Raw genomic sequence first — 21,797 nt, 5'->3', positions numbered from 1 at the left:
GCTCCCTGGCCCCATTTCCTATCTGTTTAGTAGCTTGGGCACCAATGGAAGTGTTCCATTCTCCAAGAAGCTGGAGAGGTTACAGTAGGTTAAAGCAGCTGCACTGGGACAATCCAGCCCCGAGGAGCTCCAGGCCACCAGCAGGGAGGGGTCAAGGTGTGTGAAGCAGGGAGCCACTCACGTGGCGGTGGGCAGATCACTCCGAGCATCCAGTACAAGGTCAGGGACACAGTGCTCATCCTCATTACAGCCGTTCCAGAAAGGCACCTGCAGAGAGAGCCAGTGGGGGTGACTGGAGAGGGGACCATGATCTCAGATCCTAGAATCTAGAGCCCCCAGCCTTTGTCTCTACACACCAGATGGTGCTCTTCCTGCCTTGTCATCCCCCAACACACCTCCTTGCTGATTTCTTCACCCCTGCGTAGATTCTCCCTTCTCTAAGAGAAGGCGCTCAACCAGGCTGGCAGCACAGGCTGCCCCGCCCAGCAGCACAGTTCCAGTCAACAGGAACTGCCCGTCTGTTGTGTATAAGATGCTGGAGATGTAGGCTGAGAATGACACGGCATCTGCTCTTGGATGGCGGGGATGACTGACATGTGAACAAACAGTTATAGTGTGAAATGTGCAAAAAGCGGAAACGCTAGGGCCGGAAGAGGCAGAGGGAGGGCGGGCTCTTTGAGTCTGTAGGTGTTCAGGGAAATTTCCAAGGTGGTGACTGTGGGTCGGAGTATGGAAGCTCTACCGGGTGAGTCGGATGCACCAGGGCAGTGGGAAGTCCAAGAGCAAGCTACAAGTACAACGGTCCTGAGGCTGAAGAGATGTGAATGCAGGAAGTGACTCCAGAGTTCAGAGCTGTGTAGAGAGAGGCCAGGCAGAGGGGCGGCCTTCCCATAAGGCCTTGGGTCATCTCTTGTACCTGATGGTGTCAACAAGCACTCTTGGCCCTGCTGGACAAGCGTGCTGAGGGACATGAGGAGGATGGACTGGGAGGGGCGGGGCTAGAAGCAGAGTGGCCTGGGAAAGTAGCTGTAATACTCAGGTCTCAGGGGCGGGGTCACTAGGACCTAGAAACTCTTAGAGCTGAGGGAGGGGCCTGGAATGTTATCTGACTCTTTTTCACATTCTGCAAGGCAGACAGCACCATCCAATCAGAACCCTAAGATATAGTTCAGGAGCTTGGCGTGTGTGTGTGTGTGTGTGTGTGTGTGTGTGTGTGTGTGTGTGTGTGTGTGTGTGTGTGTGTGTGTGTGTGGCTCATCTACAGTACAGGGCCTGGGTGCTGAAGCCTGGCTCAGCCACGGTCACGACCATCAGCACATGGTTACGGTCTTGACTGGGGGGTGGGGGACAGAAGATCTGGTCTCATTAGCTCCTCTCAAAAGACAGACTGGTGTGGAATATTCCTTTACACTGTGTGAATATATGTCACTATGATTGGCTTAATAAAGAAGCTGACTGGCCTATAGCTAGGCAGATAGGTTTAGGTAGGAGAACCAGACTAAGTGAATGGTGGGTAGAAGAAGGAGGAGTCTGAGCCAGACTCAGAAAAACAACAAGGGAAATTCATAGATGAGGTAAAACAAGCCTTGGGGCAGCACATAGATGAATAGAAATGGTTAATTTAAGTTGTAAGAGCAGGCTGGAGACAAGCCTAAGCTATCAGCAGAACATTTATAATTAATACTAAAGTCTTCGTGTGGTTACCTGGGGAGTGACTGGTGGGACAGAAAAGTTTGCCAATAGACTGGGTCCTGGGTTTGGACACATTGTTAGAGATACTCGTCCACAAAGATACTGTATACTCTTCACCAAGCCTGGGCTGGGGTCCTGGTGGCTCAGGTCTCCAGCCCAGCCATTGACGAAGAGTCACTCCTCAGAAGTTCCAGCCAGGTGATGAAGAGGGATGGTTATTGCACTCGGTGCCACAAACTATCTCAACCCAGGGCCTCGTGTAGTCTAGGCTGGCCTTGAATTTGTTAGGTAGCTGACAATGACTTTGAACTTCAGATCTTTCATCTCCTGGCTGCTGGGATTGCAGGAACATGCTACTACACCTGGTATATGTCATGCTGGAGAGAGAAACCATGGCACAGAGCATGCTAAGCAAGGCCTCTGGCAGCCAAGTCACAATCCCAGCCCTCGTTGCCCCATAACTGTGTCTGGTGGCGCACATCTGTAATCCCGGCACTCTGGTGGTGCCGACACAACAGAGGACTCTGGCTCTACCTTCCACTTTCCCCCTACTTTCCTCACTCCCTTGCCCCGGAGACGCTGCAGCTTTCTGGGCTTTAAATCAGGTTCTCCTCAGCTCTGAGCTCTGAGTCCAGACTCTCCTTTAAAGTCAAAGCCAAAGCTGCTTCCTGCAGGGAGTTCCCTGTCCGCCATCGGGGCTGGCTCACATCCTCCATCTCTACCTGGGGTCAGGATCCTGGGAGCATGAGGGTCCTGGCTTGGGCGACTACTGCACGTGAATCTGCCTCACGGGCTTCATGAGTGAGCAGTGTAAACTCCGTCTCCTTGCTGTGCAGGCTTGTAATTATGGTATTAAGAAAGTCGGTGACTGGAAGCAGAGAGCTTTCTTCCCCTGCCAGCCCAATGACTCACACAGGAGAAAAGGGACCCGGGAGAGCAGACGGCTTGGTGGGAGGCTGGGAGGGGCTGAGGGAAGATGCGTGTTGTGGGGAGGGCTGGAAGGGTGTACAGGGAGGGGTACTGTGGAGGATGGGAGGGGCTGTGTGAATGTGGGCAGGACAGTGAGACACTCTGCTGCCAACCCTACAGACCCATCACAGCGCTGGAGAAATCCAAGCAAGCACTCGGGTGACTTTGAGGCTGCAGGCTGGACTTTGAGGGAGTGCCTGGACCTCAGAAACTCCAGGTTTCTGAGCGCTGTGATATGATTAAGCCTTTTCCTGACACTTATAGTCCAATGTCACCTTCTGTAAATTCTGCCTGCTCTCCCAACCCGCTTAGACAGAAATGGGGAGACCTTGAGTGGACTTTCCAGGGAGCAAGCCCCCTACGCTATTAACAGAGGTTCCTGGTGGCCTAGAGCTGGAGGCTAGATGCTGAGGGGCGAGGCTGCTGCCACTGGCAAAGAGAAGGCTTTCCTTTGGGATACTTAGTGGCAAGTAGGGAGAGTTCATCAGAGTTAGCCACTCAGCAAACTCAAGAGCAAGCTCAAAGCGGTTGAGTCCTCCCCTGCAAATGAGGGAGTGTGAGCCGTCACGGATCTCTTCTGGGCCTCTGCATTTCCCCAGGAAGCCACTCAGTGCTCCCCGTGCAGAGGACATGGGAACCCCACAAAGGAGGCGTGTCCTGCCGTTACTAGCTGTGGGTCTCTGAGGACAGGAGGAGGAGGCAGGAGGGTGAGGGAAGGACCCCTCCACACTCAACACATTAGAGGTTTGGAGGTGGATGTGTGGCAGAGGGGCCTCACGCACCGACACTCTGAGTGTAGTGGGCCAGCCGTTGTCCAGCATGGGGCCTTGGTCAGGATCCTCCAGGGAGTACTCCACAGAGAAGGTCACAGGCTTCACGTAGTCTGCAGTGTCCTGTGGGGTGAGAAGGGCAGAGTTCAGGGAGGGAGAGGACTGTTCCCTGGGCCACACTCTAGGCTCGAACTTCTACCTCTCTAGACTAAAGGACAGCAGCCTGTGGCCCTCAGGGCGGGTTACCAGGTGGACAATGGTTCCTATCAAGGTGGAAAGTGTGTGCCAGGTAAAAAGCATATGCCAGTCTTGTGTCCTGAAGTTTTACCACACTCCTGTTCACCCTTCAAAACCCCAACTCTCATGGCTCAGATTCCTTGGTCCTTCAGGAAGCCTGGCAGGCACCTTCCTCCTCCCTCCAGAATGGTTACTTCGGCTTCTCCCATGGCATTGAAGTCACTTAACCGTTTTTGTCTTTGTTTTGTTTGTTTCACTATATAGCCCAGGCTAGCCCCAAACACAATCTTCCTGCCTCGGCCTCCTGAGAACTGGGATTACTTACAGGCATGTACCATGCTCAGCTGGTGTGCCTGACTTTCCTCCCCATCAAGGAATAGTCCAGAAACGTCTTAGTGTGGCCCAACCATTGTGATATGGCCTCATAACGTTGAATAAGTGAGTGAACGAAAGAACGTGTGAACAAGACAAGGAGATTCAGTTTGTCCTGACTACGGATGACAAATGACGGGCACTCCAAGCTGCCTATAGCACCTGTGCCCGAGAGCTATAGTCAGCACACTTGGCATTCTGTATAGAGGCAAAACTCTTTCTCATTCAGTGATGGGTACCAGGCCGTCACCTCTCTTGGGATGCCAGTGGTCCACATGCCCATGCCTCTGCCTGCCTTACCAGGTCTCCATCTCCATGCCACCCTGCTCTTCTGACTTTCGTCACGGGTGGTGGCTCTCTCTCTCATCGTCTCAGATGAACTTACTTCCCCAATTTCATTCCTTCTAGGGGTGCGCGTCTGGGAAAGCGGGGGTTTGTGGTACAGTGGGTGGTACAACCAGGAGGGCTTCTGTCTGGGGCCTGAGGAGGGGTCCTGGCCAAGGTTGGCCACACTGCTCTCTGGCTATCCCATGAGGGCTCGGAACTGGCCTGGCACCGATGGGGCCGTCACTTCCTACAGATGTCCCTCCACTCGGTACCCTTCTTGTAGGGCTTGCGGCCTGCTCATGGGCTGCTGGGCTCACCAGGACGTGGAAGTTGATCCTTTGGCAGTGTTCCTGGCCAGAGGAGAGTAGCACAGCCCTGTTGGTGAACTGGTCTCCGCCCTCATCCAGATGTGCCCGTGGCATGTACCGTCTCTCATCCATGGTGGCATTGTATCTGATTCCTGGGAGAGGGGAGAGGGGAGAGGGCAAGACCAGGCTGGGTCTTCATCCCATCCTAGATTGTTCACCTCTGGGCTGCCCTCATCCCTCACAGGCATCTGGAAGCTAGAAGCTTCCATATTGGGAGTAAGAGATATGGTGAGGAGGAAGGAGATGAAGAGGAGGAGAGAAGGTGTGAGAACAGCAGGAGGGAGGAAGGAAGGGAGAGAAGTGAGCCTTGCAAAAATGGGAGGGACGGGCCGGGCTAATGTTGCTCAGTGCTGTTGACCAACAACCTCCCCAGCCCTCCCTCCAATGCCTCCACTATCAGACTTTCTGCAGCCTACAAAAATCTGACAGGAATGATAGTGTCTTCTGTCCCCCCAGGCAGCCCTCTAGTGGCTGTATCCTTGAATCTTTGTTCTGTCATAGATAATACTTCCAAGAAAAGTGCCCAATCATTAGGCAGGGTATGTCTTCATCTCTCCCTCACAGCTTTTCTTCGTCTGGTTTTGTGTCATCACTGGAAGGGCTACTACCTGTGATCTCTATTACATCTTTCACCTCCAGGGCTGCATGGTCCAGGAAGCAGGCACCTGCATCTAATCTGATGTAAAAGGAGAGGACCCTTCCCAGGCCCATGGCCCTGCTGGGTGCCACACGCCCAGCTCCTGGTCCCCAGCTCCTCACTGCTGGCTCCAGGTTGGCTCCTTGAGTCTGTCTGACTCCTGGACACCTCTCTGTAGTCTACCGTCTGCCTTTTGCATCCCATTTAAGATACAACCAAGGGACGTTCCTCGGTCCCTGGCCTTTCCCATCAGCTCTGCCCACCACCACTCTTTCCCTGGCAGGAATCTCTTGAAAGGAGAGCATCAGAGACTATCTAGCAGGCATCTAAGGTGCCTCAGGGTGTGACCTGGCACTTAGAACCCATTTCGGGAAAGGCCCAGGCAGTAAGCTAGAACAATCACAAAACCCACAGAGAGATTGGAGCTTGGTTTACCGACGGTTGCTGTCTGGAAGTGGGGTGCCAGGAAGACAGGCATGAAGCAGAGGAAAGCAGCCAGACAGGTGGCATCCCTCCCATTGCGATTGCAGTCCTTGTGGAAGATGTTGATCTTGGGGGGCTCAAAGTGGAGGCTGGCGTTGATCTGAACCACGGGGCGGGCCCTGGAGAAGACAGGCACTTCAGCTAGGACGGGCTGGAGTTCTGACTGCCTGGCTGGGACCGAGGGACAGAGGGACAGACCTAGAGGGTGTGGTGTGGTGGATGAGACAAAGAAACCTCAGGAAACTACAGGATTGATTGGCCAGAGAGGGTGGTTGGGGGCTCAGCAGCTTCAGGGCTCTGGGATAGCCCTCTCTCCTCTTCCTCAGGGTTGTTCTTGCTGAGGACTGGTTTACCTTCACCCCTCATGTCCAACCCAACATATATTCAATCAGCTGGAGAGAGAGGGGCTGAACAGATGGCTCAGGGGTTAAGAGTACTGGCTGCATTTCCAGAGGACAGTAGTTCAATTCCCATCACCAACTTATGTGGCAGCTCAACCATGTGCAACTACAGTTCCGGGAATCTGACACCTGCTTCTGGCCTGTATGGGCACCAGTAAATACATGCATACAGACAAAACAGTTATAAAATAAAAATTAGAAAGGAGAAAGGAAGTGTTATGAGCTTGACTAATCCAAGGCTTTCCCAGAAGCTCTCCAAAATGACAAAAGGAATCTAGCTCTGTGTCCTGGCTCAGGAGCTGACTTGACAAGGCCAGTCTGGGGCTGAGGCCAGAGCTTTGAAGGAGTTGAGGTTTCAGTTACTGAGAACTTGGCTTTCCCCCTGAAGAGATTAATCACTCTAAGGCCGCCGTGTGCTGTAATGTTCTTGAGGTGCCCTGTGTCCTCTTTGTGCAACAGGGCTTCATCCCATTGGATGACAGTTTCTGCTGACTTCTTCCCATTTCTCCCCCGAAAATAGCATATAAAATAGAACATAAAACACTTCTAAATAAACCCACTTGGCATAACAGATAGCTTGTGCAAGACCTCCTGATCCCAAACTTATCTGTCCCCTCATCTTCTGATCCCCTGGTCCTCTCTCTCAGGAAGGAACAGTGGAGCAAAGCAAAGAAAAAAGAAAGAGAGGAAAAAGGAAAAGGAAAAGGAAACCCATGTCAGGGCCAGGTGCGGAGAATGTAGCTCAGTTGGTAGTACGCTTGCCCAGCACGCATGACGCTCTGGGTTTGATTCCCAGCGTCAGGTAAACAAGGTGTGGTGGTGAGATGGAGTGAAGAGGCTCAGACGTTCAAAGTCACAGTGAGTTTACAAACCAACCAACAAACAAGAAATCCCATGCCGAGGCCGCACCCCAGGTCACTAAACTGAGTGAGGCACGAGCGAGCGTGTTTAAATGGCGTCTCTCAAGTTTTAATCTGCATGCAGCACCTCCTACAGATATCTTGTTATGGCACAGATCCAATGCCGTCGGTCAGCACAGACTCAGAAAGTCCACTGGGCCCTGGAGTGAGGCTGAGTGGATGGTGGATGGAGCATAAGTGAGGGGCAAAGGGTCAGATGCCGAAAGTGTCAGTGTTAAGGTGATGAAAGATGGCTGACCTTTTCTTCTTCAAATTTTAAATTAGTGCAAAAAAACCTAGATAATGAAATTGATCTCATCAACAAATCTTTAAAAAGCTCCAATCAGCCTGACACGATGGCATAAAACCTTTAACCTCAGCAGAGACAGTTGGGTCTCTGTGAGCTCGAGGCCAGCCTGGTCTAGATAGTGAGTTCCAGGCTAACCATGGCTACATTTTAAAAGTAGTAGTACACAAGAAAATGCATGGGCTTTTCTAAAACACTGATGTGGAACCACAAAAAAAAAAAAAAAGGAACCAGGTAGTGGTGGCACTTGCCTTTAATCCCAGCACTTGGGAGGCCAAGGCAGGTGTACCTCTGGGAATTGGAAGCCAGCCTGGTCTTGGGGACAAGAAAAGGAAATGAAGAGGGGTTGGAAGAAAGAAACCCCTGTAGTCTGTGTTCATTCCGTGCTGGAGGGGAGGAAAATGCCTTCCAGAGGAGGCTCAGCGTTCCCTCTGAGTGCCCTGGGAGGCTGCAGTGCGAGAGACGCTGCCGAAGTCAGAGTGTAGGAAAAGTTCTGGGGTGAGGGACAGATTGTGGATCTGAAAGAGGTCAAAAGAATTAGGACTCCAAGGTTACACAGGATGGGGGAGGCTCATGATTAATTTGGGTGACAGAAGTTAAAATCAAGAGGCAAGGGACCTGAAGCGGATCTTTGAAACACTCTATTCAGATAACCCTCAGGGAAGTCGTCTAGTTAGAGAAAACAGAGGAACCAACCACAAAACCACAGCATTGCCCAGGGCGCCCACTGCCAGGTCCACCAGCCCATCCTCATTGAGGTCCAGTTGTCCATGGATGCTGCAGCCAAAATGCTGCAGGCCGGGAGCCAGCTCCGAGGCTGCTATTCTCTGCGGGAAGAGGAGAGAAAGGGTGTGTGTACTGTGAGCCCAGGTTAGTTGGGGGGGGGAGGTGGGACAGACAATTCTGAGCTCTGAGAACCTGGCAGCTGCCTCATCAGAGAAAACCCGACCTTTAAAGTCACTGTTTTGGATGAAAATATTATGTCTCAAAATATTCCCAACAAGGTTTGGTGGCTCACATTTATAATCCCAGTACTTGAGAGGTGGAAATAGGATCATGAGTTCAAGGCCAGCAAGGGCAACACAATAAGACCTTGCCTCAAAAATGTAAGTGCTGAAGGTGTAACTTAGTGCTGAAGTGCTTCCCTGGAAGGTACGAGGCCCTAAGTTTGATTCTCAGCACCACACAAAATAAAATACTTGGTGAACGTCAATGTATTTTACCTGGGCAGTGGGTAACAAAGCCACTGACGTTTCTACCTTGGTGTATTTATTTGACTGTCTTACTAATAAAATGTGTAGGCAAATTACAACTATTTAGATCATTAACTCACAACTGTAGTTACCTGGACTGGGCTTTATCAATAATCAGTCAGGGAAGGGAGAGGGGCTCATGGAGGCCCTACCCTTTACCATTTATCTATTGATAGATTCTGGGAGAGAGGGGTTCATTGTCTTTGTTGTGTACCTATTGTTGAACCGCCAAGCTCCAACACGTAGCTCCCATAGTTACACAGATGGCCCTGGTAAATCTTAGCCAGTGTTACCAAAACCAAAACCAAAATGAGTGAGAGGTGTGTGTGTGGGGAGTGAACAGAGGTTGTAGGGAGGTGAGAATGGTCAGTATGCATGGTGCACATATGTGAAATTATAAATCAAATGGATAGGCCAGATGTAGTAGCACACACCTTTAACACCAGCTTGGGAGGCAGAGTTAGGTGGAGCTCTGTGAGTTTGAGGCCAGCCAGGGCCGTGCAGGTCAACCTTTTTTTCCAAAACATGAAAGACAGAAAGAAAGAAAGGAAAAGAGAAAGAAGGAAAAATAAGATGGGGTTGGAGAGATGGCTTAGTGGTTAAGAGTACTTGCTCTTACAGAGGACTCAAGTTTGAGTCCCAGCACCTGTGTTTTAGCTCACAGCCATCACCTGTGTGTGGATTCCCAGTCAGCGCTAACTCTGGTTCCAGGGAATCATACATCTTCTTCTGACCTCCATGGGCACCAGGCATGCATGTAGTACACACATACATGCAGACACCACTCATATATGAAGCAAATAAGTATTTTTAAAAACCCTGGCTACCCTTGCAGAGGACCTGAATTTTGTTCCTAGCATCCAAATGCCAGCTAACTCCAATCCAGGGGATCCAATGCTCTCTTCTGGCCTCCTTGGGCATCGTAAACACATGCATGCAGGTAAAACATTCATACACATAAAATAAAGACAATTATTTTAAAAAAGAGAAAAGAAGCTGGGCAGTAGTGGCGCACGCCTTTAATCCCAGCACTTGGGAGGCTGAGGCAGGTGGATCTCTGTGAGTTCGAGACCAGCCTGGTCTACAAGAGCTAGTTCCAGGACAGCCTCTAAAGTCACAGAGAAACACTGTCTCGAAACCCCCCTCCCATAAATAAATTAAAGAAAAAAGAGAAAAGAAAAAGAAGCGTGGGCAAAATTATGATAGCTTCGAGGCTGAGGAAGGTCACATTTGAGCTGGGATGGCTCTGTCTGCAGTGAAAATGGAGCCCAGCTGGAAGTGTCCCAGTCACAGGGGTTCCTTTGGAGGAGTGACGTTTGGTGCCTGGGATTTTCATTGGACTGATTTTGTCGAGAGGATAAAGGTGTATATGGGGATAGGATGGGGGATACCCTGGACTTCAGTGTACCCATGCCAATCTTTCCACTAGAGGTAGGCACAGCCAGGACAGACAGGATCCTTCCTGCAGGAGGGCATGCAAAGAAACTGAACCGCAGGAGCACGTGGGAGCTGCTCACACTCCCCACTCTCCACTCTCCCCAGTCTCTGCAAAGCCCCACCTGTATGGGCTTCTTCAAGATGCTGCTTTGGAAGCCGTGGAAGATGTAGATGGCCCCTCTGTGGCTGTCCTCTAGAGGGGCCCCCACCACCACATCATTGTAGGAATCTTGGTTGAGGTCTTGAACAGAGGCGATGCATGACCCAAACCGGGCATTCTGGTAGCTGTGGGAATCTTTCAGAGTGCCGTTATACACGAACCGGTTCTGCAAAACCAAGCCCGGGGAGAGGCTCAGGTAACTGGACATAGGCTCTGGGATCTTGACTCCCCCTGCCTGCATTCCGTTTCCCAGAAGCTTTCCCAGTGACAGGAACCTAGATATTAGAGGTCAGGGCAGAGAGGCTCCTGTCCTTCCCAGCTGGCTCCTGCAGGTGGCACTGGTCCTCTTGGGAACCTGGGTTCCCTCGAGATTGGCCAAGTCAGAGTAGGACTGGCCCCTCCTGGCCACAGTACCTGTCTCAGGTTGTAGACATACACCTTGCCTCGTTCTCGGCCCTCGCTGAAGTACATGGGGGCGCCCACCAGCAGGACATCTGTCACTCTGTCGTCATTGATGTCCACCGAAGTGATCTCACTCCCAAAGTAGGAGCCTATCTGCGGCACATGGATGGGAGAAGGATCGAGCTGGTTCCCCAGGTCTCACACTGACAGCCCTGGCCAGGAACCTGGTCGTCCTTTGACCTGGAATGTTTGGGGTCCTGGTGAGCCCTCCCTTCTCATGCCCAGTTTCCCCTCCTCTCCTCTAGGCGGCAGACTTACCTGATTTCAGGGTATCCTTGTCTCTTTCCCTGTCTCGGTTGGCGGCTCCTCCCCACCCTCCTATATTTCCATTACTCAACTTTAATTATGGTTATTTATTCTTCGGAGCAGTGATGTATTATAATGACAAAAAGCAGAACTATTTATTATAATGGCAAAAAGGAAACCACATGAAATTATGAAGACAAAAAAATGAGTTACTCATAGTCTCAACATTCAGACACAGCCAGCATGAGTGTTTTACTGTATTTTCCTCTGCTCTGTTGTACAGTCTTTACACTGTCAGTTCTGATATTGAGAGATGTTTTTATTGTTACAATGAGATTGCTCTTCATCTGTCCTGATTATTAGGTATAACAATGTATGTAACATCCAGAGCCTTTCTCCAGGACATGTTTTTCTTCATAAAGGCCCTATTTAAAAAATTATCCTTTGAGAAATTTCAGACAGGTGTGTACTGAAACACAGTCAATCCACTCTCCAGATCTCTCCTCCAACCCCCGCAAGTCCCCTTCAGGTGTCTTCCCCAGCATCATCTCTTCTTTCTTTAAAAAGCAACCTGCTAAGTTGGGTGGTGGTGGTGGCGCACGCCTTTAATCCCAGCACTCAGGAGGCAGAGGCAGGTGGATCTCTATGGGTTCAAGGCCAGCCTGGTCTACATAGCAAGCTTAGGACAGTCAGAGCTACATTGTTTTATGCCTGGAGGTTGCGGCAGAAGGAAAATTTAGGCTTCCAGTGTCAGAGTGGCCTGGCCCAGTAATCACCAGGCTTCTGACCCCAGCCAGGCAACTGGAAGTCTCTGGGTTTCAAGTAACTCATGTAAAAAAAAAAAAAAAAGGCGTGCACCATCATACTCAGCTCAGGAGTCTATCCTTAAGTCTAAAGACTTTAACGTGGTCTAGGGATGTGGCTTAGTTGGTAGACTGCTTGCCTAGGATGCTGAAGCCCTGGGTCTGAGCCTCAGTGCTGCATAAGCCAGATGTGGTGGTGCTTGCCCATAATCCTAATAAGGGAGGTGGAGGCAGGGGGATTGGGAGTTCAAGGCAATCCTCAGCGATATAGTGAGTTCAAGGCCATCCTGGGCTACATTAGACCCTGTCTCAAAAACAAAAACAAAACAAAAAACCTTTAAGGAGGGAGATAACAATACAGACAGAAGAAAAAGAAAATAATGAGCCTGGGCTGGGGTGGGGAAGGAGAGCGGTATCTCTGTAAAGTAATTCTAAGGCAGATAGGAAAAGTCAACTAAATCTGTGGCTTCAGCCATGTGGTCACAGGAATCTGGAATCCACATAATTTTGCTGCCTTCAGCACTACGATTTCTTGTTTAGGTGTTGGAGGTGGAGCCTGTCAGGAAAGGGTCTTGGGTTATCAGCATATTCCCTGTAATTCCCAGGTCTATCCTTTCCTTCCTGAAGGAGCTAGACCTGAGTGGGCTGGATTGGGGTGGAGCGTGGTGGGGCATAGTTTGCCAGTCTGAACATGAGGGGCATACCAGTGCCCCATTGGCCTGGAAGAGGAGTAGGAGAATGGTGACCCTCTGTAGCTAGGGCTCAGGTTGAGAGGACTGTATCCTGATGATAGGTTATGGGCAGGAAAAGCTGCAGGATGGGACCGTTCTCAGGCCAGGGCCTGGGCGGGGCTTAGCTGGGGTCCAGGGTACCAGGGATGCTATCAGTCAGGAGATGCCAAGGCCTGGTCTAGGGGCTGATGGGAGTCAAGAGGTGACATAATGCATGTGACTAGGTCAGGGACCTGCTGTACGATCCGGAGAAGCTGTGTTGCTTCCGAGGACCGTGGCTTCCTTGGCTGCTGCACTGAATCATTTTGTTCCTGCCACCTGTGCTCACTCACTAGAGCCTTCTCATTGGCATCCTAACCATCTGACACAACCTGTCACACAGTCTGGTTGTCAGCCACATCCCAAGTAGGACAGTGGCATTAGCAATGAGCTTCACTTCCAGGAAGAAGGAAGAAGCTGGTGTCCCTGTGGGTCTTGCTGTGGGGTGGAGGGGTGACGTAAGAAGGCAGCCCAAGGAGTGTGACTGTCCTTTCAGAATACCCCAGGGCCAGGAGAATCCCGGGTCAGGTAGCTCTGCACCGATGCTACCTGGAGCCGCTTAGCGATTCCTGAGCACACGAGGCAGGGACTGACTGGGCTGGGTAGCAGCACTCTAGAGGTAAGAGGCCCCGTAAGATGGAGGGAAGAAGTTGCCTCAGGCATTCCTCAGGAACTGGCCAGACTTTGAGCAGAGGAGACAGTGCAGGTTCTATGATATGACTGTTTAGGGTGGTAACTGTTTTGGCAGGTACCTTCAGTCACAGGGAAAATTGGAACTGTGCCCTTGCACAGGGGGTGTTGGACCTTCTTGTTGAGAGGGAAAAGCCCCTTTACCCACTCTGCCTTGGTCGGACCCTAACCTTTGCCCAGAGCCTGACCCCTGAAGCCAGCCCTCTATTACCTGCTCGCCCCGAAGAGCCTGGTGGATGGTGAGGCTTCTGTTGTTGTGCATGGTGAATAGAATGACTTTGCCCGTATGGTTGAACCTGGGGGCTCCAGCCACATACACCCGTCCCTGCTTGGAGGATACGACCGATGTCACTGTGTACCCTGCCAAAGGGAGAAACAGACTGGTCTCTGGTGCTAAGTGTCCACTATACAGCCCATCATGTTTTGGCATGAGGAGGAATGGTGAGTTCTCCTTCCCTTGGACGAATAAAATGAACCTGGAGACATAGCTCGGTGAGAGCATGTGATTGGCCTATGCAAGGCCCTGTGCTCCATCCCCAGCCCACAAGAATGGGTGCTGACAAGCCTTGCCCTTTGTCCTAGGGGAGACAGGTTCAGTGTGATGCAGCTCCAATGGGACCTGAAGCCTCAAGGACTCTGACAACTGACTGAGAGTCTAGAAGCTTCCACTGAAGTGTGCGTATGTTATGGGGAGCTACCTGTCATTTATTCTGTGTGTTCAGAAGCTGGCACAGGTGTGTGGCATGTGGCTAGGGTGAAGCCAGCCATGTAGGTAGACCTGGATTTGCCAACAGGCACAAAAGTGCCTTTCAACGGGGCCCTCCTCAGCCTTTGTCACCAGCCCATGGGCCTCACCTAGGTATGCGCCATGGTTTTTCAGCTCCTCGGGGAACTCCTTAAGGTAGGACTCTCGGTGAGGAATCACCTTGCCTGCACTGGTCTCCTTCAGTACCGCCCCGTTCCAGTCGTAGGCTCCCACAGCTCCCAGTAGGATCCCATCCTGGCACCAAGGAAGGACATGGCATCAGACTCTATTTCTAGGGACCCCTTGCTGAAAGCACCCAGGTCTTGCAAACTCTGAGGCACCATGAGTCACCCGGGGTACCTCTGCCAGGGTGCTGACATAGAAACTCAGCTTCCAGCTGGGGCTCTTGACTTGCAAACAAGCCCTGAGACCATCGTGCTCCATCTCATCCTTAGCACCAAATGGGTCAAGTTGGCCTCAAGGGTGGGAATTTAAAAACAGATAAAGGAACATTCTAGAAATAAACTCCAAACCCAGGACAAGCCTTCCACATTTCCTTGGGCTTTTAAAGCACTCAGGTTTCTTGTTACCTTCCCACCCCACCACTCCCCCAAGCCTTGCTGTCCACAGGGGACTGACAGCCTTTTGGGGCGATTGCAAAGGCCCAGAGTCAGATGAAAGGCAGTTTCACTTTCTAGGAACAGAGAGCTGTAGGGCAGAAGCAGAGTGGATCGAGTCAGGTTGTGCAGAGAAGCCAGGGTCACAGAGTTTATTTCTTTACTGGCTTGGAGGGTGTCTCTTGCCACACCCTTCAGCTGCAGGACAAGTGCATGCTGCCACGCCTTTGTATAAGACAGGAAGTGTCTATATTCCTGACTCTCTGGTCATTTACTGAGAACTGGGTCCCTGTACCCTCCTCACCTCTAGTGTGAACGGCTCACATGACTAGTGGCCACAGGAAGGCAGACAGCAAGCACTGATGGGGGTGGGAATAGTGCCTGGACAGCAGTGCAGGAAGAGGCTGGTGAGGATAGTAGCGGGGGGGGGGCTCCCACTCCCTTCCCCCACCATGCCTGGGAGATTCAGGAGAGGGGCAGCTACCATGTATGTATCTTAGCTTTGGGCTTTAATTTTCTTTTACAAAAAGGGGTTCTCTTTGTTTAAGGGGTTGGGAGGATGGCTCAGTCAGTGAAGCGCTTGCTTTGCAAGCCCAAGGACCCGTGTTCGGTCCTTAGGACTTATGTGAAAAACAGTTGAGCAAGAAGGCACGTGCCGCAGACTCAGTGCTGGGGAGGCAGAAGCAGGTGGTCCAGGCTTGCTGGCCGGCCAGCCTGCCATACTTGGTGAGCTTCAGGCTAGTGGCAGACTCCTCCTCAAAACAAACGACAACAACAGAAAAAAATGTTGAATCCTGGGGTTGCTCCCTGACTTCAATGTACCCAGGATATGGCTCAGTGGTAGAGTGGTTGCCTGGCACGGGCAAGCCCTGGGTTCCATTCCCCGCACCATAGAAACTGAGCATGATGGTGCACACCTATAATCCCAGCACTCGGGTGGTGGAGGCAGAGGGATCTAAACTCAAGGTTACCCTTGGTTACATAGTGACTTTGAGGTTAGCCTAGGCTCTATGAGATTCTTACTCGTGTGTGTGTGTGTGTGTGTGTGTGTGTGTGTGTGTGTGTGTGCGCGCGCGCGCGGTGATAGAACCCAGGGCCTGATCAGTGCTAGCCAAGCACTTTGCCAGCAGCAGCTTTGGACTTTTGCAGTATGGGCAGGTGAGGTCACTCCCCCCTCTCCAACCCTCCTTGAGTGTAGCTGGCTGGCTGGATTCAAAGATCCCCTGGCATTTCAGAGACACAAGTTGATCTTATCCAACAGTTGAAAAGGCCAGTTCTCTGGAGGGCGAGCTTCCCATGTGGAAAGTGTTTGCAACTATAAATAGGTTGTCCTGGGGAGTGCCTGATGCCCTGTCATGTTCAGAGTCTAATGTTCTAATTAGCTCCCTGCTCCACTCAGCTGGGAGGCACTGACAGTGGGCTGGACCAAGACTGAGTTCCGGAACTCAAATTCCTGTTGTCCACTGTCACTGCCAACATTCTCGATTTAGGAGGATACTCCTTCCTGGTGGAGCACTTTCTCATCCAGTCCCAAACACCCTCTCCCATGGGAGCCCATAGGGGCCCTGGGAGGGGGCAAACTGTTCTTATCTGCACTTGAGGCTCAGAGAGAGGCAGTAGCTTTCCCGAAGTCAGAGGCAGGGCTGGGTCTTTGGACAGAGGGTGGGTGGGGCGTCAATAAAAGCCTCCACAGTTCTCCCAAGTCCCATGAGGCTCCTGGTTTTCTACCTGAGCCCCTCCAGGAGGAGGGCCGTCCTTTCTTCCCATCGGCTTGCCCAGTCCAAGTTTGTGGCTGCACGCTAGACTTGTTGGCTTCTGGAAAGGTGCTGTGGCTTTGCTGACAGCAGGGACCTCTGGTGTGCTGAGAAAGGCCAGCTCCACCCAGGGGCTTAGCCCTGCAGAGGGGGCCCTTTCCACCCTCCCTGTGTGGAGATGAGAGTTGCCCTGGACTTCAGGAGTGAGGAGCCAGGCGAGCTCCCATCCCACCTATGCCGTTGTACCCTGGCCACAGATGGACCTTGGGTCCTCAGGGGGAGACCTTTCCCCAAAGTGGCTAAGTTGGGGACAGGGGTCCTAGGAAGTGTATATGTGAAGGCCATCAAAACAAATCTCCCCAGGTCATAGTCTTTTCCCAGCTGAGGAGTTCCCAGGCATCCAGAATTTGGGGGAAAAATCTAGAATATCCATGGGAAAAAGGCCAGTACTTTCGTGGGGGAAGCCAGGCATGGGGCCCAGCTGGGAAACGACAGTGAAACATCTGGGGAAGACTGGCATCTGGCATCCCATGTTGCTTCATGGGCATGTCTGGATTCCCTGACTTATGGCCTCCAGGCCACTGTAGATTTATGGGGCCACTGAGCTTGCATGACACAGCCTATTAACTCTGCCTGGGTGGCCTTAACTACAGGGACAGTTCCAGAGAATATCTAGGGTCCTGGCTTTTGACTGGGGTAGTTTTGTCTCCCAGGTCATACTTGGCAATATCCGCAGACATTCTTGACCATCTCAGTTCAGGATTCGGGTAGGATGGTACTGCAGAGGGTCAAAGTGGTGTTCCTCCCATGGAAACCTTATAGCAAGAGTTCTCTAGGACATCCCACAACTGGGTGTCAACTGTTTATAATTTCCTCCAAGCCCTTGGAGCCCTAGACTTGGTTTCTTGGGAGACAGCTATAGTTCTCACAGGACTGCTGTTTTGATAGTTTGTAGGTTGATTTTGGGTGGCAAGGTTCATTTATGATTCCTTTTGGTACTTAGGCTGCATTTCAATCAATGCTCCCTGTATTTCATGAAGTTGTGTCTTCTTTCTGTGTTCGGTTCTCCCTCTGCCTTTTCTGTGTAGTGGGTGCATGCATGTAAGTATGCAGGAGTGTGTGCCCATGCAAGTGCCTGTGCATCTGGAGGCCAGACCAGACTATCAGACGTCTTCCTCTGTCACTATTAACCTTACTGCCTTGAGACCGTCATCTCTCACTGAACCGGAAGCCTATCACTTGGCTAGGAACGCTGGCCAGTGAGCTCTCGTGATCACCCATCTCTCTTTCCCAATGCTGAAGTTACGGGAGTATGCAGGCATGCCTGGTTTTTAATTGGTGCTGAGTATTTAAAATCAAATCTTTATTTTTGCCCTGTCCCCAGAGACAGTACATCAGGGATATATTGAGCAGGGATTGGCTGCCTGACTTCATGCAAATGTAAGCTCATGCCTCCTGGTGGCCCAGGTACCCCTCTGCTTCTCCTGCATCCCAGCAATAAGAAGGCACAAAAAAGACCAGTGGACATAGCCACCTAAATCAGGATCACTGTCACCACTAGCAGACTTCACAGGGCTCTTTTGAGCATGAAATGAGGTGCAGAGACCCCTGGGGGAAGTTTACAGTGCTGTGCATCTGGCCAGGAGATGCTGGGATGGTGGGACACCCATACTCACATCTTGCTACATTCACTGCAGTAGAACTGATACTGTACAGATGTGGCCTGGAAAAATCTGAGCCTAAGCCACATTTCCTAACATCTGCCTGCTGCTTGGCGTGCAGCAGGGATCTCTGACTCAGAGCTCCTGGGAGCCCCTCTTGGAGCAGCTGCTGGCTGCAGAGGGAATAGCTCACACAGTCCTTGTTCACATCACTTCAGTCTCAGTTCACCTAACCTTGCTGTGAATCCATTCTTTACCTGCAGCGTGGGAACCAGGAGTCCTGCCCTGTCCACATCACAGAAGGGTTCAGAGGATATGGTGGGGTGACAGGAATGTGTAATCAATCATTATGGGCCTGCAGACCTTTTCGGGAAACCATATAGTGATACCCCAGTGTACACACACACACACACACACACACACACACACACACACACACACGCACAGGCATGCACACACGCACACGCACGCATGCACACACATGCAAAGCCAAGACACCTGTTGTCTGAAGCATACCTGGAGGAGCATGCAATGATATAGACTCTTGGGGTTGGCAGGCTTCCCACATGGAATTCTCAGGACTTGACAATTTATTAAATGTTTCCTCAAAACACTGACTTTGTCCCTTGGTGAGGTTCCAGGCTCCCTTCTGAGTCAAGTCTCAGGTGAACATGGCCCATGACCCCACATGCTGTTAGTGACCCTGTAGCCTTTCCTTTGTTCAGGACACACCGGGGACTGCTGAAGTCCAGGGCAGAGTATGAACAGAGATGGGTGTTGCAGCCACCTTCTGGAGCTGGAGCCAACGGACACCTTCCCAACATGGATGCGGGCCCTGCCCCAGTTCGCAGAGGTCACCTCAGACACTGAAGCTATCAAGTACTTGCTGTTGATTTTGCCATTTGACCTGATTGCGTAAGTTTTTATGGATGGAATGAGACTTCCGGCCCTGGGAGGCACTCCCCACCCCCCACTCTGTTTCTTGTCTGAGTGTGCGTGTGTATGAATGTGTGCGTGAGTGTGTGTGAATGAGTGTGTGTGTGTGTGTGTGTGTGTAAAACATGTGTAGTGAGCTGACTTCTGAAGCAGGCAGGAGACAATAGAAATGAGTTGAAAACCTTAATTTTCAGCCGGGCGGTGGTGGCGCATGCCTTTAATCCCAGCACTCGGGAGGCAGAGGCAGGCGAATCTGTGAGTTCGAGGCTGGGCTGGACCGACAGCCTCAAAAACAATACAGAGAAACCCTGTCTTGTAAAAACCAAAAAAAAAAAAAAAAACCACCTAATTTTCCCAGTCCAGTCCTTAGAAGATTCTAGGAGGCAGAGAGACATTGAGAAAGACACGAGAGAGCCATAAAAGGTGGGATGACAGACAGACCTGGATGAGTAGGAAAAGACAGAGGGAGTGGGGAGGGAGGAATGAGAGGGCTCTGTACCTCTACCACATGTGAGGAAAAGCCTGTCTGCGACATCTCCAGTCCAAAAGAGGTTTCGTTCTTGTTGGTGCCTAAAACAGGAATGAGAAGATGTTAACTCTGTGCATCACTGGTTAGTCCTGGGGCATCTTGGGAACTGGGGTTCTTTTCTGAGAGGGCCGTGAGGTGCACTGCCTCATCATCACTCTGCTATTGGGTATTAACAATCAAAGTGCGAGCGTGTGTGTGCATGCATGTACATGAGTGTGTGTATATGTGTGTGTATGTGTGTATGTGTGTGTACATGTGTGTGTGTGTGTGTGTGTGTGTACATGCAGGGTTACTCAGTTCTGCAAAGAGCCTGGGATAAGCCATGTTGCAGAACATGTGCACTACAAATGACTGTTAAAGTGTATGTGTGGTGGGGGGCATCAAACAGAAATGTGTGAAATTCACGTGTGTTTTGGGAAAGATGTGTTGTTTCTTCATTCCCATTGGTCACAGGTTCCTAAGCATTAACGGAGTGGATTCACACAAGACAGGCCATGTGTGCTGAAGGCCCACTCCACAGAGGGCCCTTGAACAAGCCATCAGAACTGTATTCTCCATCACAGAAGGCGACTGACTTCATAGGGGAGACCGCTGGATTGACCCTGTGAATTCCAGACCGTGTCAAAGCCTAAGCTTGGAGAGCCATCGTGTCTGTTCATTGTCATCTCAACACATTTCCAACTTCTCAAACTCTGGGATACTCATTGCCTCTTATTTCTTTCCACACCCCCTCTCCAGATGCTGGGAGCCCCACATGAGAACGGTCCACCACAGAAATACACAGTAAGAATGGGATCTCTGCAAATTGGATTCTTTGCTGTGCTCTCCCACATGCTGCTCTGCTGGGAAATTAAATCGTGTTCTTATTTTTTGAAACAGGGTTTGTTATAGCCCAGACTGACTATGTAGCTGAGGGTGACCTGATTCTGTATCTCCTGCCACAGTCTCCCGAGGACTGAGGTCACAGGCAAGCACCTTAGGCCTGGTTTTAAGCCTTGAGGTTGAGGCCAGGGTTTCATGCATGCTAGGTAAGTGCTCTCCCAACTGAGCTACATTCACAGCCTCAAACTACAGTTTTGATTTTCACAAAGTGGTAGAGTGAAAATCTGCAGGTTCTGTGAGAATATGTAGGGCCTGTGTCAGGAAATGGAGCCAGGCCTGCTGGGTTCAAACTGGGGTTGCCAGATAAAATATAGAGTAGCCTGTGAAATCTGATCTAAGGGAAACAATGCATAATTTTTCAGAGTAAGTCTGTCATAAGCACTTTTATTATATGTTTGCTAAGTCTGGCAACTCTAGTTCAAACATGCCCTCTCCCAACCAAGGTCCTCAGTAGTCAAGCAACAGAGTCACAGAAAACCCAGCCCAGTTAGACTGCACACAGAGTGGTGCCCAGCAGTGGGCAGTTGGGTCACACAATGGTTTTTGCTAAGCCACTGTGCTCTGTGAAATTATAGTCCTTGGGCAGAGGTGTAAGCCCATGAGCCCGTCAGTCACCTTCCAAGCTGAAGATCCTGTCCCCAAGGGCATCAACAATGTCCTTCAGGGCCGCCTCATCTGTGACATTGAAGAAGTGCTTGTCGTCAGGGTCGCTGGCGATGTATTTGATTTCATTTAGAAAAGTTTCTGGATTGATCCCTCTGCGGTTGTAGTAGCCCAAGACCTGCCAGGGAACAGGGGCAGGGACAACAAACCAGGACATAGTACTGACTTCTCCACGCAATTCACAGCCCTCAACCCCAAGGACCCGGAGGTGGGCTACAGCCATGAGCCTTTCTCAAGGTGCCACTGGCATTTAAAACAGATATTCTTTGGGGTTACCCAGATAAGACCCTATAGATTAGCTGGGGTTCTGGAATCTGGGAGGATTTTTGAGCCTTTCTCAAGGCGCCACTGGCATTTAAAACAGATATTCTTTGGGGGTACCCAGATAAGACCCTTGAGATTAGCTGGGATTCTGGAATCTGGGAGGATTTTTGAGCCTTTCTCAAGGCGCCACTGGCATTTTGAAAAAGATATTCTTTGGGGGTACCCAGATAAGACCCTTGAGATTAGCTGGGGTTCTGGAATCTGGGAGGATTGGAGGGGGCCTTTCTATTATTTTGAGACTTCCTGGCAAAAGAAGGAAAATGTAATCCCACACATTTCTGCATACACATGTACAACGTTAAGAATCAACTTAAAAACAAAGGAAACCCCAGCTGGCTCAGAACTTGGCATGCAGCCAAGGATGACCTTGGATTTCTGCTCCTCCTGCCTTCACTTCCTGGTT

General features: G+C 50.9%; 1 protein-coding gene and 1 long non-coding RNA gene across 3 annotated transcripts in view; one reads left to right on the top strand and one right to left on the bottom strand.

Annotated features, from left to right (window-relative positions):
* The window catches only part of Itga11 (integrin subunit alpha 11), a 95,063-nt gene that overhangs the window by 12,746 nt on the left and 60,520 nt on the right, over positions 1–21,797 (bottom strand). The window contains exons 9-19 of the mRNA XM_005075577.4: positions 21,023–21,188; positions 19,496–19,566; positions 14,139–14,283; positions 13,495–13,643; positions 10,727–10,867; positions 10,275–10,478; positions 8,159–8,289; positions 5,808–5,974; positions 4,685–4,827; positions 3,444–3,554; positions 182–267 (exon numbers count right to left, since the gene is read on the bottom strand). Coding sequence (XP_005075634.1) covers positions 182–267; positions 3,444–3,554; positions 4,685–4,827; positions 5,808–5,974; positions 8,159–8,289; positions 10,275–10,478; positions 10,727–10,867; positions 13,495–13,643; positions 14,139–14,283; positions 19,496–19,566; positions 21,023–21,188 — 1,514 coding nt within the window. The remainder of the gene's footprint in view (positions 1–181; positions 268–3,443; positions 3,555–4,684; positions 4,828–5,807; positions 5,975–8,158; positions 8,290–10,274; positions 10,479–10,726; positions 10,868–13,494; positions 13,644–14,138; positions 14,284–19,495; positions 19,567–21,022; positions 21,189–21,797) is intronic.
* On the top strand, positions 675–21,030 carry LOC110341922. Of its 2 annotated transcripts, none has more exons than XR_002383918.2 (3): positions 675–745; positions 18,786–18,975; positions 19,979–21,030. It is a non-coding gene; the product is annotated as an uncharacterized LOC110341922 (long non-coding RNA). The 2 variants fall into 2 exon arrangements; XR_002383917.2 differs by lacking the exon at positions 675–745 and adding an exon at positions 7,016–7,114.

Source organism: Mesocricetus auratus, unplaced genomic scaffold (genome assembly GCF_017639785.1).
Source record: "Mesocricetus auratus isolate SY011 unplaced genomic scaffold, BCM_Maur_2.0 Super-Scaffold_100691, whole genome shotgun sequence".
Lineage (NCBI taxonomy): Eukaryota > Metazoa > Chordata > Mammalia > Rodentia > Cricetidae > Mesocricetus > Mesocricetus auratus.
The sequence above is the reverse complement of the archived record's forward strand: the minus strand, read 5'-3'. Positions and strand labels throughout refer to the sequence as shown.